The sequence below is a fragment of the Siniperca chuatsi genome, linkage group LG1, assembly GCF_020085105.1.
Source record: "Siniperca chuatsi isolate FFG_IHB_CAS linkage group LG1, ASM2008510v1, whole genome shotgun sequence".
Taxonomy (NCBI): domain Eukaryota; kingdom Metazoa; phylum Chordata; class Actinopteri; order Centrarchiformes; family Sinipercidae; genus Siniperca; species Siniperca chuatsi.
In genome coordinates, this window is record NC_058042.1 from 16654304 (window position 1) to 16671218 (window position 16915).

General features: G+C 39.0%; 1 protein-coding gene across 1 annotated transcript in view; it reads right to left on the reverse strand.

Annotated features, from left to right (window-relative positions):
* galnt18b (UDP-N-acetyl-alpha-D-galactosamine:polypeptide N-acetylgalactosaminyltransferase 18b) overlaps nucleotides 1-10954 on the reverse strand; it is a 105412-nt gene extending 94458 nt beyond the window's left edge. The window contains exon 1 of the mRNA XM_044198618.1: nucleotides 9243-10954. Within this exon, the coding sequence (XP_044054553.1) occupies nucleotides 9243-9480 (238 nt within the window). The 5' untranslated portion in view covers nucleotides 9481-10954. The remainder of the gene's footprint in view (nucleotides 1-9242) is intronic.
* Nucleotides 10955-16915: the final 5961 nt, after the last annotated feature.

The following is a 16915-nucleotide window of genomic DNA, read 5'->3' on the forward strand; positions in this document are numbered from 1 at the left end:
ACTGGAAATTTAAGCTAATCTGAGTTACATAAGCCCTGCCCTCAGGAGGGAATCTGCCTGAGTATCTGTTAATAGCTAGTTTCACCTGAAACTGACCTAATAGTTTCAAGATGGCCTGGTACTGTTAAAAGCAAATTGCGACCAAGTGCAATGGAAACAGACTTATCGAATAGATCGTGATGTACATGAAGCACGTGATTTAAACATCCACCGAAGCATTTGCTCCACTGAAGAGATGAAAACATCAGATCTGTGTGGAGCGAAGTGTCATATTTACATCATGTTTTCATGCATCATTTTCGTTTGTTTGAGGCGTAAATGCAATGTTTTAAATACTTAAATGTGCTTTTCTTCTGCAATGGCACCTGACTGGAGAATTAACGCCACTAACTGCTTATCTCGATAAAATAACTCCTAATATGTCGCATAACATGAGTGGATGGAAACACACATAAATTTGCATTTTCTTTTGCTGATTTTCTGGAAATTCTTTTAAAATTTGAATAGAAACTTGGCTAATGTCTACAAATACAGTTTTGGCATGGCTGTAAAAAAATAGAATAAAGGAAAGGAATTAAGTGGGACTGCAATTATTAGTGGGAAAGTGCAAGAAAGATAAAAAAAAAAAAAACTGTTTAGTACATGTAATAATTAAATGACCGGACTTCCTCTAGAGACATAAATCCAATCCAAACAGGACTTAATTTTTTATTTTACAGATTACAAACCCAGCAGATTTACACAGGATGAAGAACACAGACAACCTCTGCAATTATTACAAATCACAGGAGGACCCCAAGTAATATTTGTCCTGAGTGAACAGAGCATAAGTGTGATAAACTGTAGAGATGAAAATTTACATTGGCGGTGCGTTTAAGGATGCTTGGACATCTGAGGTTTGAAAGTCCTTTAACAGCAACTTTTTTAATGGAAGAAACAAAACATCCACGCCTTCTGGGTTTTTTTTCTAGATTTGAAATGCAATGCTTTGTGGCAGATAACTACTGTACCAGTTTCGTCTATATCAGCGACAGATTAATGATGAGTGAAGGTTGGGAAAATATATTTTGATAGAAGATCTAAATTATAGTTAGCTTTGATTAATCTTGTTTCGTGGCAGTGGTAATTCACTTCTGTGTCATCGAGTCTCACCCTGTAATCCATCTCCACCCTCCCCCATCATAACCTCACATCAGCAACAACTGACTGAATAAAGACAAATTGAAAACTTGAAAAAGTCCACTGTCTTATAGATTGAAGCTGCATTTTCTCCTCTCAGAAGATCCTTCTATCTAATGCATGAAAAATGTTGTTTCTGTTAACACAACTTATGTGCCAGATTTAAGAGCTTAGTTAGTAGAATTTAACTGAATTTATTGATGGTTTTAATTGGGGTGTGAGCAGATTGGCCTTGTGTACTGACTGCACACATGAACTGCACATTACAAATTTGCCATGCAGGATGCACAATGCATGACAGTCCACATGGTTCATGAAGGCAAATCCAAGCAGCTGGCTGCTGGATGATGAGGGGTGAAAACAAACAGCCAGACAGACACCGAACGCACCAGTGGCAGCACAGATCAGGGCTTCATTACGTATGATGATCGTAAAATCCATCTTAAGAGCTTTCATATGTTTAAGAGGTGTTTCCCAAAAACATTGTTACTGAGGATGCTAGAAATGATCGTGGATTAACGAGTTGATGGCCATCTTAAGAAACTCCAGAACCTGCAGGAGGAACCAAAAACTACACAATTTATTTAAGTTTTTATAGTTTTTGTTCATTTTTAAGTCTTTACTCTTATCGTGAACACTGATGCTCTTTGTTAAGTGACGTTTAATGTAAAATGGGTGATAATGTTTAAATCTGAAAATAAAACTAAACACACGCACAAATGCGTAATTGATCTGCCATTTCTGTTGTCATCGCCTTCCTTTCCCTCTTGCCGCCTAATATATTCATCTATTCTGGCTGAAATGACACTTTCCTTTCCTTATTTATTGTGCATGTTGTTTGCAACATGATTTTATACAGCAGGTCTGATAGAGCCTATAGAACTAGAAATGTTCTTAGAAAATCCTCTTAACGTATAAGAGCAATCGCTATTGGGAAACGGGACCCAGTTTTCTTCACAATTTGCCTCAGATGAAACGAGAATTTGTCAATAACGATCAACAGAAAATTTATCGTCAACTACTCTGGTGATCAATTAATTGGATTCTTTGGTCTTTTTACTGTTGGTCGTACTAACAAACAATTTAAAGATGTCGCCCTGGGCTTTAGGAAATTGTGGCCATTTTTGACCAATTTCTGAAATTTTATAGACAAAACGATTAATAGAGTAATCAAAATAATTATCTGCCGATTAGTCCATAATTAAAATAATTGTTAGTTGCAGCCTTAATTGTGTGTACTGTACTGTAATTGCTGATGTATGTGACATAACACATTGTGCTGTTGTATATGAAGTGACCAAACTCAGTTACCACCTGAGACTCTTATGGGAATGAACTTGTGATGGGTTTGGTACTAAAGTGACTGTGGTTTGCACTGATTTTATATTGTTAGAATCGATTTGCTGAATTAACAGTCTAATAGTGGCTTTTTATTGCAAATAAGATATTGGCAGGTGAGCTCACTCATGCAGTACATGATAAATCTACACAGTACAGCACACAGTAATTCTACATGTTTATTACAACATATGATTATGTATTTGTTTGATTAAATGCTCTTTCAGAGGTTCCTTCACCACAACTGACACAAATCTCAAGGAAATGCTTAATACTATACTTTGTTCCTTTGTTTCTAGCATAAAAGTGGTAGTATTTGAAGTATTGTAAAAAACAGGCAAATAACTTTTGCTACCAAAAACTATTCAATGGATTTGTGCTGACAGAACTGGTCTCAACTCAGAAAACGGAAGCTACTCTCTCTCCTGCATGAGACAAATGACTTGTTCATGCAGTAGATAAAAACATTTTGTACACAATGGCATGTGTGTGCTTGAACTAGAGCACCCTCCCTTACTTAGTGCTATTAATTATGAGAAAGAAAGTGTGAGAAAAAAAACAAAAACAACTGCTGGCAGAAAGCATGAAGCAACAAAGCACTTCAATTTGTCCCTACACCTGCTGCCTGTTCTGAAGCTCCATGATTTTGCAGCATGAAAGGAATAGTTAAACATTCTGGGAAATACGCTTCTTTGTTTTCTTGCCGAGAGTTAGATGAGAAGATTGATACCGCTCTCATATCTGTATGCTAATTATGAAGCTACAGCCAGCAGCGAGTTAGCTTAGCTTAGCACAACCCCCCCCCCCCCCAAAAAAAAACATGAACAATATTTATAGTGTTTCTTTAACTGACTCCAGTGAAGTTCATATTAATACGTCACTGTTTATCAATGTATAACGATAAATGGCTTGTTGTCACCTTGAGCTGCAATGTAAATCTCATAGAATCACAGATAAACCAGATTTCTGTCTTACTTACAAGGGTTGTTTTCATATTTTTGTTGTGGCTGCAGAAAACTGGTGGGGGAAAAAACTACCCCGAGAAACATTTGCAATAGTGAACTGAGCTATTTAGTACAAATTGTGTGGGGACGACCTTTGAATCGACACTCTTGTAAGAGGCTTTTACACGTCTAATTTATTCTTTTCGTGAGGATTTTGCCCTCTGGAGTCAGAACAATTAATTGTTTTCATTACCAAACATTCTCCAGCGCATTCATATCCCTGTATTTCAATAACTTCTCGATTTATTGGTATTACCACCCAGAATACCCCTCCGTTATATATTCACACTCATCACCCCAGTCTCTCTCTCTCTCTCTCTCTCTCTCTCTGCATCACTGCCCACACGCTGCAAACTGCAAGTGTTGACAGATGAATCAGACTTAAAAATCTACAGCAGAGTGTTTATGGAGACTGTGGTTACATTCATATCTTATTTATCAATTATAGAGAACAGTAAAACCTTTTCTCTTTACTCTATTTCAACGGATGCCAAGACCTGAGAAGCGCCATCACTGTACAGTGATGAATTCACAAAAGCCTTTGAGGGGGGGGGCTTATTTAAGCATACAGCTCTTTATCTCTCTAAATGTGCCCAGTATCCTACCTGGCTGCTTACTGAATAAGTCATGAAATTCTGCCAACCTAGAAAGACTAAAATATTCCCTCAACAAATATTTATTTTTAATCGCATCATCTTTTCAAAGTAGACTGATAAATTAGTCAGCCCATTTCAGCCGATAATAGCGTCATAGATCTATATAAGTCATGTGAAACTGAAATATGGAAATGCCAAAGATATGTTTGCAGTAATTTACAAACTCCACCAGAGAGCACCGACATTTCAACTGTAAAATAAATAGGCAACATCTTAAAATTAAGCCCAAATGAATCACATTCCCATCAGGCTCAGTTGTACTTTTGTGATAATTAGCAAATGCTAGCATGCTAACATACTAAATTAAAGAGGCCCTTTGCAGTTTTAGGAGGTATACAACTCCACACGGAACCTTTAAGAAGCTGAACATGGCAAACATTACACCTGCTAAACATTAGCATGTAAGCATTGTTCCTGTGAGCATGCTCGCCTGCTGATATTAGCATTTAGCTCAAAGCACCGTTGTGCTTCAGTGCAGCCTCACAGAACCGCTAACCTAGCTATTGATTCCTTGCATTGTTTAACTCTCAAATATCCATATCAGGATTGTCCTCAACAATCCTGTATTTGTCGGTCTCTAATACACAGTCTGCAATTTGTTGTTCTTTTTTTTTTTATTCATCAAAAAGTGCAGTGTAAGTTCCATATTAACGTTGCTTGAAAACATGTATGAAATTAATTAAGTGCCAGAAAGTTGCCAGGTAGTTATATTTCTTCTCAAAAGAGACTGGAGCCATTGCCTAAGGCAATATTAAGCAATTTATTAGGTACACCTATACAATCTAAAGCAATCCAGTACAACAGCTCTGCCGAATATTCTATCTTTACGAAGCTTATATTGGCCAGTTTTTGTTAAAACTTTATGAGAGGTGTGATTTGAACTATATACTCATTACTGAGGTCGTAATGAGGTTGTACTGGGCTGCATTATAGTGAAATGTGTTCCTAATTTTCTTCCCCTCTCATGTTTGTAAATGGGGAGGGCAAAACATATCTCAGTATAATTCAGTCCAGTTCAACATCACTGCAAACTACAACCTCAATAACAAACATATAGTTAAATTAATTCCTCTCTGACAATGTCAATCAAAACTGAACATTATTATCTTTGTAAAGGTAGAATTTATGGCTGAGCTGTTGTACTGGATCCCATTAAAGTTTACAGGTGTACCTAATGAAGTGGTCACAGAGTATAAAATATAGTCTTCCTGGAGATGATTACTTGGCAGCTTTGATTTTTTTTGCTGAGCACAACTAACAATACTGTATTATGAGTAAACTATAGTCAAAGAATTGATTCAACTTATTGTCATAGTGAAATCTTCATCTCAATATACTTTAGCACTTTTCTGCCCATCATATTTCCTGCCACTTCAGAACCAGCTGAAGCTATTCCTGCTGTTCCCCAGATCATCACCTGCCAGCACACCTGCCCCTCATTCACCTCAGTTTATGTCCACTAACACCAGTCTTCTGACTGATTGCCACTAAAGAAGTAAGACCCAGTTAATTAACTACTAAGAGAAGGGCATCCCTAATTTCTTATTTAGGTTTGGTAAATATCTCCTGTCAACACAACTCATGAACAGACTTACATAATGGTCATCTTTTACATTTGAAAACAAAATTACAAAATATTCATCTTCACCTAATAAATTTACCAGCATGTTGCATCTTTAAGAAACAGTAAGACAAAAAGAAAATGAGCTCTCAAGTTGCCAAATAAAATTTGTTGCAGAAGTTACATGACAGAATAAAACAGGGAATTGGAAGTATGTGCGAGTAACTTGTACTTTCCCGAGCTGCATACCATAGCCTGCATGCACAAGCATGCACACAACCTGCACACATACTCCAAGTACTGTATACACATGCAGTCTCACCTCTTCCTCACCATTTATTCTACTGCTGTGTTCACTGTTGCTCTGTAAATTGAAAATCTTCAGGCTTTTTTTTCCCCCACAATTTTTTACAGTTAACACTTAATCAAGAAAATGATCAATGATTGTGAAATAATGAAAATATTTGTTAGTTGCAGCCCTATTCCCTTCAATTTAATACTGCTTTATTTATCCCTGCAAGGATAATTGTATGCAACAGCTTGTCACCCAGGGCAACACATTTAAACACAATAAATAGAAGAATAAGAAAATCACTGTTAATAACAAAGATAAAGAAATATAAATATCCAAAAGTATGTAAACATACAGTATGTACAGTAACATAGCTTTACAAAAGCATAACGATTACATATATAAGAGTACTTAATTTACTGTATATGCAAACAGCATATAAAGTATGCAAACATAAAGTACTCCAATAATTATTTTCCTATCACATCATAAGATATTTTGAAGTATAACCTGACAAGGTCTTCTATAGACTGTCACTAGTGTTAGTAGTTTTGGTAGCAAAGAGTGCAGCAAACAGCCCTCACGGTGGGCATGTGTGAACCTGCTCAGTCCAGCTTTCAAAAAAATTCTTCATACAAGAAACAGTTCAGCCAGTTTATGTGCTGTTGCCACAATGCTTTGTCCTGGTAACAGGCCACTTAACTTCCTCACATATTTCTGTCTCATCCCTGAGTGGGAAGCTGACACCAGAGACATCTCTTTTGACTGTCCACAGTGACTCAGCTGCAGTATAGGTTTCATTCTTGCACGCTGCAATGCTCTGTGGTGAGGGAGCTCATGTTGGTCTTACAGTACACTAAAACTAATGCGTGTGGCTGTGTGAACAGTGCACCAGGACCTTCTAAAGTGTGCAAGTCACAATAGTGAACTAAAGAGTGCAGGAGTCAGAATATACAATTTCTGCACTTGTCTCACAACCTGATATAAGAAGAAAATTTATTTTTAGACATGTCATAAGTGCACTAATGACTCCCTGGCTCTACCCGAAGCTCACTGACTGTTGACGCCATCGGCCATTTACAGACTTGGATTATGGGTCTATATTTGCAGCGGATGTATTCAGAGCAATTATCAGGGAAATCCAGACAATATGGCTTGTACTTAAAGTGACAGGTCATTTTGTTGGAACAGTTTTTATTGTTGCAAATGTATGACATCAACAGACTCCTGCAGCACTAGCCCCAACAGATTCTGTGTTGACAAGAACAGAGACTTACTGTTGGTATTAATGCGATCTCTGTCATGTCCCTGCAGTTTATGTCAGGGGCCTGGAAATAGGTTCACACACTGAAATGAGTACAAACTATGTGTGGGACTATTTCTTGGCCAGGGGCAGTAACTTCTGAGATATAACGTGTGAGCTTTAGAGATGCTGCATGCAGATTTTTTTTTTAACCTTTGGACAGAGGCAGGCTAGCTGTTTCCCCCTGTTTCCAGTCTTTTCTGTTGAGCTAAGCTAAGCGGCTGCTGCCTGTATATAGCTTCAAATTTACCTAAAAGAAATGAGAGGGACTTCGAACTCTTGTCAAGAAAGCAAATAAGCACAATTCCCAAAAATTGTAGAAACGGTTTCAGTCGTAGTCATCTGGACACTGTTTTCAGAATCAAGACGTTTCGGCTCCCATCCGGAAGTCATTCTCAATTGTAAAAATGGTCTGAGAACTCAGAAATTTAAGCTTCTGGATGGGAGCCGAAACGTCTTGATTCTGAAAACAGTGTCCAGATGACTACGACTGAAACCTTTTCTATGATGGAACACTCCTGGACGAATGAGGGACTACACCGTCTTAATTCCCAAAAATCTCATACTGTTCCTTAAAACTAGTCCAAGTGCTGAGATGTAGATTGTGCGGTAGCTTGAAATGATCTTTTCTGTCAGAGTAACAGAAATAGTCGTTTGAAACATGTACTCTGGAGGTAAGTCGCTGGGGGCACCTGAACAAAGCTCCGCCCCACAGATGCCCATGGGTGCCAAGCTGAAATGGAGACCTGCCTCCAGGAGGAATGTTTACCCAAGCTTAGCACAGAGCCTTTATTGCTCACAGCAGCATGAGTAGATTTCTGTCTGCATTTCACTTCTGCACCAACTCTGTGCCATTTCAAATTGGGACCTGCCCAAAATGAGCCCCCCTGTGATAACAAGAATAGCTTCTTTTAAAGACACAGAGTGGAAAGAAATTAACTGTGTGTGATCAAGTGTAAAGGAACTGTAAACCGGGAGGGAAGGAAAACAAGGAAGGAATTTGAGATTGAGGATTCCAGACATTCCTAAAAGTTTGAATTAAATAATATAATAGGAGCAGAGATTTTTAACCCTTTCATAAATATTCCCAATTAAATTTGCTCAAATAAGAAGTAGCTGAAGGACAGACAGATCAGAAAATTCTCTTAGCAACTTCTCCACACTCGTAATCAGACGTACTCCAGCGTGGAATCTGACCAATACACTGTGTTGTAAGTGTATTTTAATGTCGATTTTTTTTTCTACTGCCAGCACTAAACACTTTTTCACATGCATTTTGGCTTTCAATAAGGATGCATAATGTTGTGTCACACTACATTTTCAGGTGGAGTGCAGTTCAAGATATGAGGAGCTTCATGTTGTGCACTTTTCTAAAGAATATGCAGCTGGTTTCAGCATGAGGAACATTCAAATGAACCTTAATCAAAAGGCAAAAGCATGTATTTAACAGTATGAATGAGACATGAGATTATTTCACTGTCTGTAAATCAGGAGAGCAATGCTGTAGCTTTAAAGTGTACTCAACAGCATCCTTATAGTGATATTATCATACTTTTTAAAAATCTACTTTTATTTTATCTATTTATGGAAGAATTATAATACGATTTTCTTATATTGCAGCCTACTTATAACTCATTATTTAGCTCGTATATGTAGTGCCACTTTAAAGTATGTAAGGTTACAGCCTCACCGTCTTAATCCTTTTCTTACAGTCCTTTGTCTTCCATCACACCCTCCAAATAACCTGATCTTTAACAGACAACAGAAGTTCCTGCTGTATCCATTCCCAAAAACAGACAATGCAAACGCACAACAGCACCTTGCAAGTAAAGCTATTCGCCTATTAAAACTTTTTGTTAAATGGATCCCAGATGGTGTAGGTGCAGGTAACTTAATGTGGCGGCTTTACCTTGGATGTGCTGGTTGACCACATTCTCCAGCCGATCGAGCCTCTCCATGATCCGAAGAGTGTCACCTCTTTTGTCACCCTCTAACTTTCTCTCCGGTAAAGGCATCGGGACTTTGATGTAAATATTGGCGATGTAATTAGTAACCCATCCGACATAGAGCAGGCAAACAATGTTGGTCATGCCGCTCAGGATCACGCATGTGGACACCAAAGTTTTGGTTCTCCTGGTGCAAGCCATGCCGACATGCCTCCATACAGCCTGCAGTATCCCGTCACAACGAAGGACAGGGCGACAGTCGCCCGCAAAAAACTGGAATAATGAAGTTATTTCCAGCGACTCTGCAGCGATGCAATATCCGAAGCGTAGAGGCTTTACTTCAAAAGTGCCGTGTGCTTTTTTGTTTTTTGTGTCGATAGTGAAACGCAGGTTAATGTCAAATATCTACAGGTGAAGGTTCCTTCTCTCGCTCCATCGTAAACCTCCGTCGAGTTGCATTTGAGGATCAAGGAAACAGGAGAGACGCCGAGCATCCTGCTGCAGCCAATGGGAAGGATGGTGAGGACTGACAGCCGCCCCTGCTGCACGCGTACCCACTGCGCACTGATTCACTGTGAAAGTGGATCTGACCGGACTATTTCCATGGACCAGGACGCAGAGAGTTATAACCCATTTCTGTCCAAACAGCGAGATATTTGCGCCACACACTGCACATCTGATGTGTGATTTCTGTCCTCGAGCAGTGAGACAAATCCAACTGAAGCGCAGAATCTCAGAGTTGTTGGTTATTTATAGTCTCATGCACGAGTAGAAAACACTTTTGGAGTCATTGCGAACATGAAGTAGTAGATTTCTTGCTGCAATACTGGATGAAGCCACGAGATAGAGACAACGGGTCTCCATGAGAGATCAAGGTGTGGTGGGGTCATGTAAAACTGTAGGTCTGGTTCTAGTCCAGCTCACTATGAGACACACAGAATGCAGAGAAGAGGCTGCACTCATCTCACATGCTGCTGAAATTAGACCTGTGCAGGGAAAGATACCAGGCAGACTAATTTCAGTAGAACTACTCAAAGGGCAAATACTGCAGGCAAGTTTGGATTGTTATCGCTTCTGTGTAGGTCCCCTTTTTGTGGCATGAGGTGATTATTGGAGTTTAAACTGTGGAATTTTCAGTTTGGACGCCTATTTTTGCAGCCTGAGGAGGAGAATAGAGGTTTGTTAAATGGCTGGCAAAAAAGGAAAAAAGCTTTAAATGTACCCATTGTGAAGAGGGTTTTGCCCACGTTCACCCTCAATGCACTAATTCTCATATCTGCAAGAGTGTAATATGCTCGGTGCAGCAGAGCCTCTGAATTCGGTGTGTCTGACAGCTGTTTCTTTATTTTCCTTTTCTGTGTATCTGAGGCTGGCTGGCATGTCATTTCTTGCATGTGGTCCAGATAATTTTATTTGATTAAAGACATCTTGCATTTGTCTGTAACTGAGGATCCTTTGAATGCACTGCAGTATCTGAATGAACGTCAGGTCTTTTACTATATTTTGACCAAAATTCTTGATTGTGTTTTGACAATATTTTCCAGTGTCATCTTTGCCAGATGATTATTTGCTAATAACAGTCTTTGTCATCCAATCTGCCAGACAGCTACAACACAGCAGGCTGCCAGAGTGAAAGTATTATATTTGATGATGAATGAATAAATGTTACATCAATATAATACATGAATAATTTTGACAAATGGAATAAACAGCATTATTATGACACTTTATTTCCCATATTTTGCCTGGTTGACTACAGCATGTTTGTGAAGTATGACAGGGAAAGAAAACAACACAAAACACTGACAAACTCCTTTGTTTGCAGTAATATCAACAGTCACTGCCTTTTCGGAGCAAAATGCAATTGAATCGTCTTCTTTGTGGCCGGCTGCTATCATACACCTTAATTATAGAGAACAGTAAATTGATTTGACACCTGGTAATATGTTGCCATTTAAAACAGAAAAAGCTCTGATGCATATCTATCACTTCACATTAATATACTGGAATTGGCATCAATAATTGTCTAATTTATTTTATCAGTCAACGAGCACCAGTGTTACCTGATTTAGCCTTTCCTCCATAGTCCAGATCTCATGACAGACCACCTCCTCTGTCCTGTCGGCTCAGCAGCAGCCATTTATGGCTGTGAGATGCAATGCAGGAGCATGCTGCCCATTCATCTCAGCTAACAGACCTGCCACAGTGCAAAAAGGTAGTTTTTTTAGTTTGCAATAGTTTGCGGTTTTTGTATTTGCTAGTTACATGGATGTGATGAAAAAGTGTTTTCTCACTTTTTTACTCATTTGATCTCATTTTAACACATGAGATTCTATTGAAGGTGCATTTGATGGTACAAACTGTGTTTTACTGAAGGTCCATTATAAAAGGTTGAAATGCTGATTATGGACTTATGTAAGTCTGCTAGAGTATAAACGATTAGTCAATTAACTGATAAGTCATTTGACAGAAAAGTAATCTGCAACTTTGTTGAAAATTGATTAAATGTTTAAATAGATTAAAAGTAATTTTTCTCAGCCAAACATTTCCCAGTTTAAGCTTCTCAAACGTGAGGACTTTGGTCTACGGTCTATAAAACGTCAATAATGTCCATCGCTGTTTGTCAGAGCCCAAGGTGGCCAAAATATTCAGTTTGCAATGATATGAAACAGAGAGAAGCAGCAAATCCTTACATTTAAGAAGATGGAACCAGAGAGTGTTTGACATGAATTGATTATCAAAATAATTGGCCCTTAATTTCCTGTCAATTGACCAATGGATCAATCATCTAATCGTTTCAGCTCTTTGTTAATTAATCAAGAAAATAATTTGAAAATGAAAATAATCGTTGCAGTTCCAAAGTCTGCAGGATTTTTATTTAACGTAGCTGTCACTCACAAAGTGTATTTTTGATGTAATTGTACTGTGGCTACATATTAGTACCATGATACATTAGGGATTTAACCAGCCAAATATTCTGCCTTGCACCAGTTTCCTCACACAGGGTGGACTACATTTCCACTTTCACAAAATATACATTTGAAATGTGAGCTGGAGAAATATTTAATTGAAATCTGACAAGCACTTAATTATTCTAATCAAATCTTGGGATAGTGCCTCATAGTGAGTTCAAATGGCCTATGTGAAGCTTCTCAGACTGCAAACTGCGCACAGCGTAGAGATGAATACAATTAATGTGGATTGAAATTATAATGATACCTCGGCTAAGACACCAACAGTCACACTAAAGGACTGATTCAAAGATTAGCTTGTTTTCTAACTAACAGTGTGGTACACCATGATGTATGAGTGTCATTGGTGAGTAGTTTCAGCTCTGGTTTCGCCTTATGTTATGACCTTCTTCTCTGTTTAAAGGGAAGTACTGGAAAACAAAGCTCGTCCTTGTGAATACAATCACTGGATGTCCTGGTAACAGAAAGCGTCGTCATGAAGACGATCTCAAAGCCATGTACACATTTAACTGACAAGCCATAAACACCTGCAGGTGTTAGACCTGCAACTTCTATCGATTTCTTTTGAATTGGAGCCAGCCTCAGGGACACTTTGAGGTTGGTATTGGGGACCAACGATCCTCCCGCTGAGTGATCCACCCAGCCAAGCAGCTGTCACATTTAGTCTGAACAAATGGTCTCCTTCTGGGCAGATTAATTAGTGTGTGTGAGAGGTTATCCTATAATCAACACTGTGAGGTCCCAGAGACAAAGACACTAGCAGTTTTAGTTCCTCAGCTATGGAGACAGCAACAATTAATCAAAAAACCACATACTTGACATGTACGAATTAGGTCTTGACAAACCAGGAAAGATAAGTAAATAATTGTGATAAATTTTAACTTTTAAACCCTCTCCTGAAATTACGCCTTTAATTAACGCCTATAAATTATAGAGAATTTGTCGATAAAAAGTTTCTCCACACTGACGCAGAGATTTGGAGAAAGACACTGAATCCCTACCAGCTTCACAAGGTGCTGTTCTGAGGCTGACCCCCTGATTGTCTTACAATCCCCCCATTAAATGGTAGAAATGGCTGACACCCTTCATGCAGTGTTGGAGGCTAACCCATGACTCTGAACTCTCTGTGGGCAGGGGGTCGTCAAGAAAAATTAAGTTTCTCCCGAGACACAGGATCACTTTCAATTAACAGATGTTTAACTGGTGCACACTGCTGATTGTTGTACAGGAACCTGAAAAAGTCATTAATTTGAGTTTCAAAAAATCTTTACACCACTGAAATGAATATAAAGTCGCTTCGGTGCCAGGTGTGAGGCTGCTCCCCAGTTTGGAAGTAAGTTTTAGCATGAGTATATCCACAGGTAGTTATATAACTACAGATTAATCCACACACAGACAGATCTAAATACATATATATATACATGCTGACACGTGCACACAGACATGTACTGTACATGTGTAGATTTACCTAAAAGTAACTCTTTTGTATGCTGCATGATTTCCAATTTTAGACATTTTTTGATCAGGAACTAAATATTTTAACAACTTCTAAGCAGTTCAAACAGCAATTAAATGAAGGAAAACTATTAACTAAAACAATTCATGTCACGTGACAGAAACTGGCCTTTCTTTCTGAGCAGTATGTGTGTTCATACATGGAAAATGGCAACGCTAATACTCTTATTCTTATAATTTTTACACATAAAACATTTACACAAGAATCAGTTGGATGCAGTTTTCTTTATGGAGATTACACCGGTATATTCAGTCTCCATATGACTTTTTATCACCTCCACCTTGTTAAAAAACTTGAGTGGATTCAAGTAATATTACTAGTCTTCATTGTCAACAGCTGAAGGTCTTTTTTTTTACTCTACACTGAAGTGTTATAAATATTTTCACTTTTAAATAAACCCACATATTAAGGTATTAAGGACTGTGAGACGAGAATCACATTAAGCTCAAGCTCATTTATTCAGAGAGCCTTTCGTCACAAGTATACGTCTCAAAGGACTTCACAGAGAGAAAGCGTGAACCTTTCTCGATCTCGCTAATCATTCACATGACAAAATGAAGTGCTGTAATACATGATGAAACGAGTGAAATGCAAGGCAGCAAACAAAGCACAAGACTCAGAATCGCCTCACACATCTAATTAATCTACAACAGGTGGACACAGTATCACAGATGCCTGTACAATCTAATGTAATCCAACTCGACAATCCTGCAATAATTATTTTTTGGTTAAGAATGGTTGAGGGAGGAGCTGACTCTGGTAAATGATACTTCATGGTGTTTATATAGGACTGAATTGTATTACACAGTCGTAGAAAAGGTTCCAGTCGTAGTCATCTGGACACTGTTTTCAGAATCAAGACGTTTCGGCTCCCATCCGGAAGTCATTCTCTATTGTGAAAATGGTCTGAGAACTTAGAAATTTAAGCTAATCTGTGTTGCTTACCCTGCCTAGTTTCACCTGAAACTGACCTTATTTTTTTCCATGATGGCCCAGTAATCAGGCCTATTGTTTTCTGGCTGCACCTCCCTCATCACTGTTAAGTACCTGATTAGCATATGATTGGCTTGACCATGGTGTTAATACAGTGTGGTAAACTGTAAACGGTAACTAGGCAGGGTAAACAGCAGACAGACAATCAGGAAGACTCCTCCCTGAGGGCAGGGCCTAAACAACACAGAGTAGCTTAAATTTCTGAGTTCTCAGACTAGTTTCACAATTGAGAATGACTTCTGGATGGGAGCCGAAACATCTTGATTCTGAAAACAGTGTCCAGATGACTACAACTGAAACCTTTTCTACGATGGAACACTCCTGGACGAATGAGGGACTACACCGTCTATATTACACAGTGTTGTTCAGCGGAGCTGGTGGGGACAAAATACAATGAACACCTTATAATTTAATACATTTGCTGGTAGTTTTTTTTATTTATTTATTGTGTCATGCACATACTGTTACGGACAGTACAGACCGGAGACACAGGGAAGATACTGATATGGTTTATTGAGACACGAGGTGAATGAACAGATAATGGATGGAAGTATACAGTTCTTTCACTGGAGATCGTGGAGCTCTGGAGTAGTGTGGCTGGATACAGGTGAGTAGGTTCACACAGGGCTGGGAATCGGAGTGACACACACACGGGAGACTGAAGACACACGGGACCAGGAGCTGAAGAGGCAAACTCACGGGAGACTGAAGACACTCAGGAACTGGAGCTGGAGTGACACACATGGAGAACTGGAGTAACAGGAGCCGGGGTCAAGGCACTCGAGGCTGGTAGGAATTTCGTTCTTTTCGTGGGTTAGTCCAAGGCGTTGTAGCGTCAGGGAAACACGAGGTCTAAACGAGACCGGACCCAGACTGTGGTGAGGAGCTGGGTTTTATTGGGGAGTGGAGTGCTAATTGGACGCAGGTCTGTACTGGTAACAGGTGAAGGGAATCAGAGCTCAGGTGAGGGAGTGCAGAGTGAAGGGGAGTGGCTGGAGAGAACATGACAGACTGTGACACATACAAGTGCCCAACCCACATGGACACCAAAAAAATAAAAAAAAACTGTTTCAGCTGTCACAACATTTGACATGAACACAACTTTTTAAATATAACATTATCTTAGAAACTAAGAACTTTGTCTCTTGTGCCAGGCTCTTCAAATAAATCAGTCACAAACAAGGTTACCTTCCCAAAACACAGCTCAAGTTTCTTATAATCATTCATCCAGAAGAACTCATCAGAAGTCAGACATTTTATATCATAAAAAAGAATAGCCCTTAAATCATCAGATAATGAGCAATAAAACATGAAATGGACTTTGTCTTCAATTCTCACCTAAATCACATAACAGAGAGTCTTTTCTCTTCAGGGAGACCATTAAACCTACCTGTTTCTATAGCTCATGGTAATGTACCTGAACAGAACTGTGCATGCAGAGATCTTTTGGCCACATTCTGCATAAGGCTCTACACTGTAGTAATTGTTGCAGGACTGTTGTTCAAGATTGTGTTAGGCTGCTCAGGTTATTTATGACATGTGTCCACATACTGAAGCCTAGCCTTGTCTACCCGACACCACCAACCTTGAACCTGCAGAGACGGTCAAGAAAAACCTCCTACTTTGCTTTGTCACAGTCAAAGCTGCGCCCACCTGGTGAAATCTCATTTGAAATACAGCATCGTATCACTAAGAATAATTTTAATAACCTCATCTCTGTACATTTTAAGGTCAGTTCTCTGAGCGTTAATAACACGTTGGCTGCCTGTGATGTGCAGCAACTCATTAAATGAGAAGCCACAGGTCTTAAGTAGGCACACAGCCTTAATGGACGAAGAAAGCAAGGCGTGTGTCTTTAATTTTGGCAAGTATTTGCAGAGCAAATGAGCTCAGGAGATGGTTGAAAATGAAAAGCCAAACCCAGAGGGTAACCAATGAGGGGACTGGTTTTCACTTTCTCAGCTGTGGAGAAACAGTTCTGCAAGATGAAGGCACTCAAGTGTTTGTTTGTTTTTTAACTCAAGTGTTTTTTGTTTTTTTTTAAACTAACGGATGTATCAGAAAGTGATGGCAGGGGGTTTGAGGAGAAGCAGCAGTCAGGTTTGTTATAATATTGAAGGAGAAATGTAGGTGAACTCACCTGGGCTATAACAGG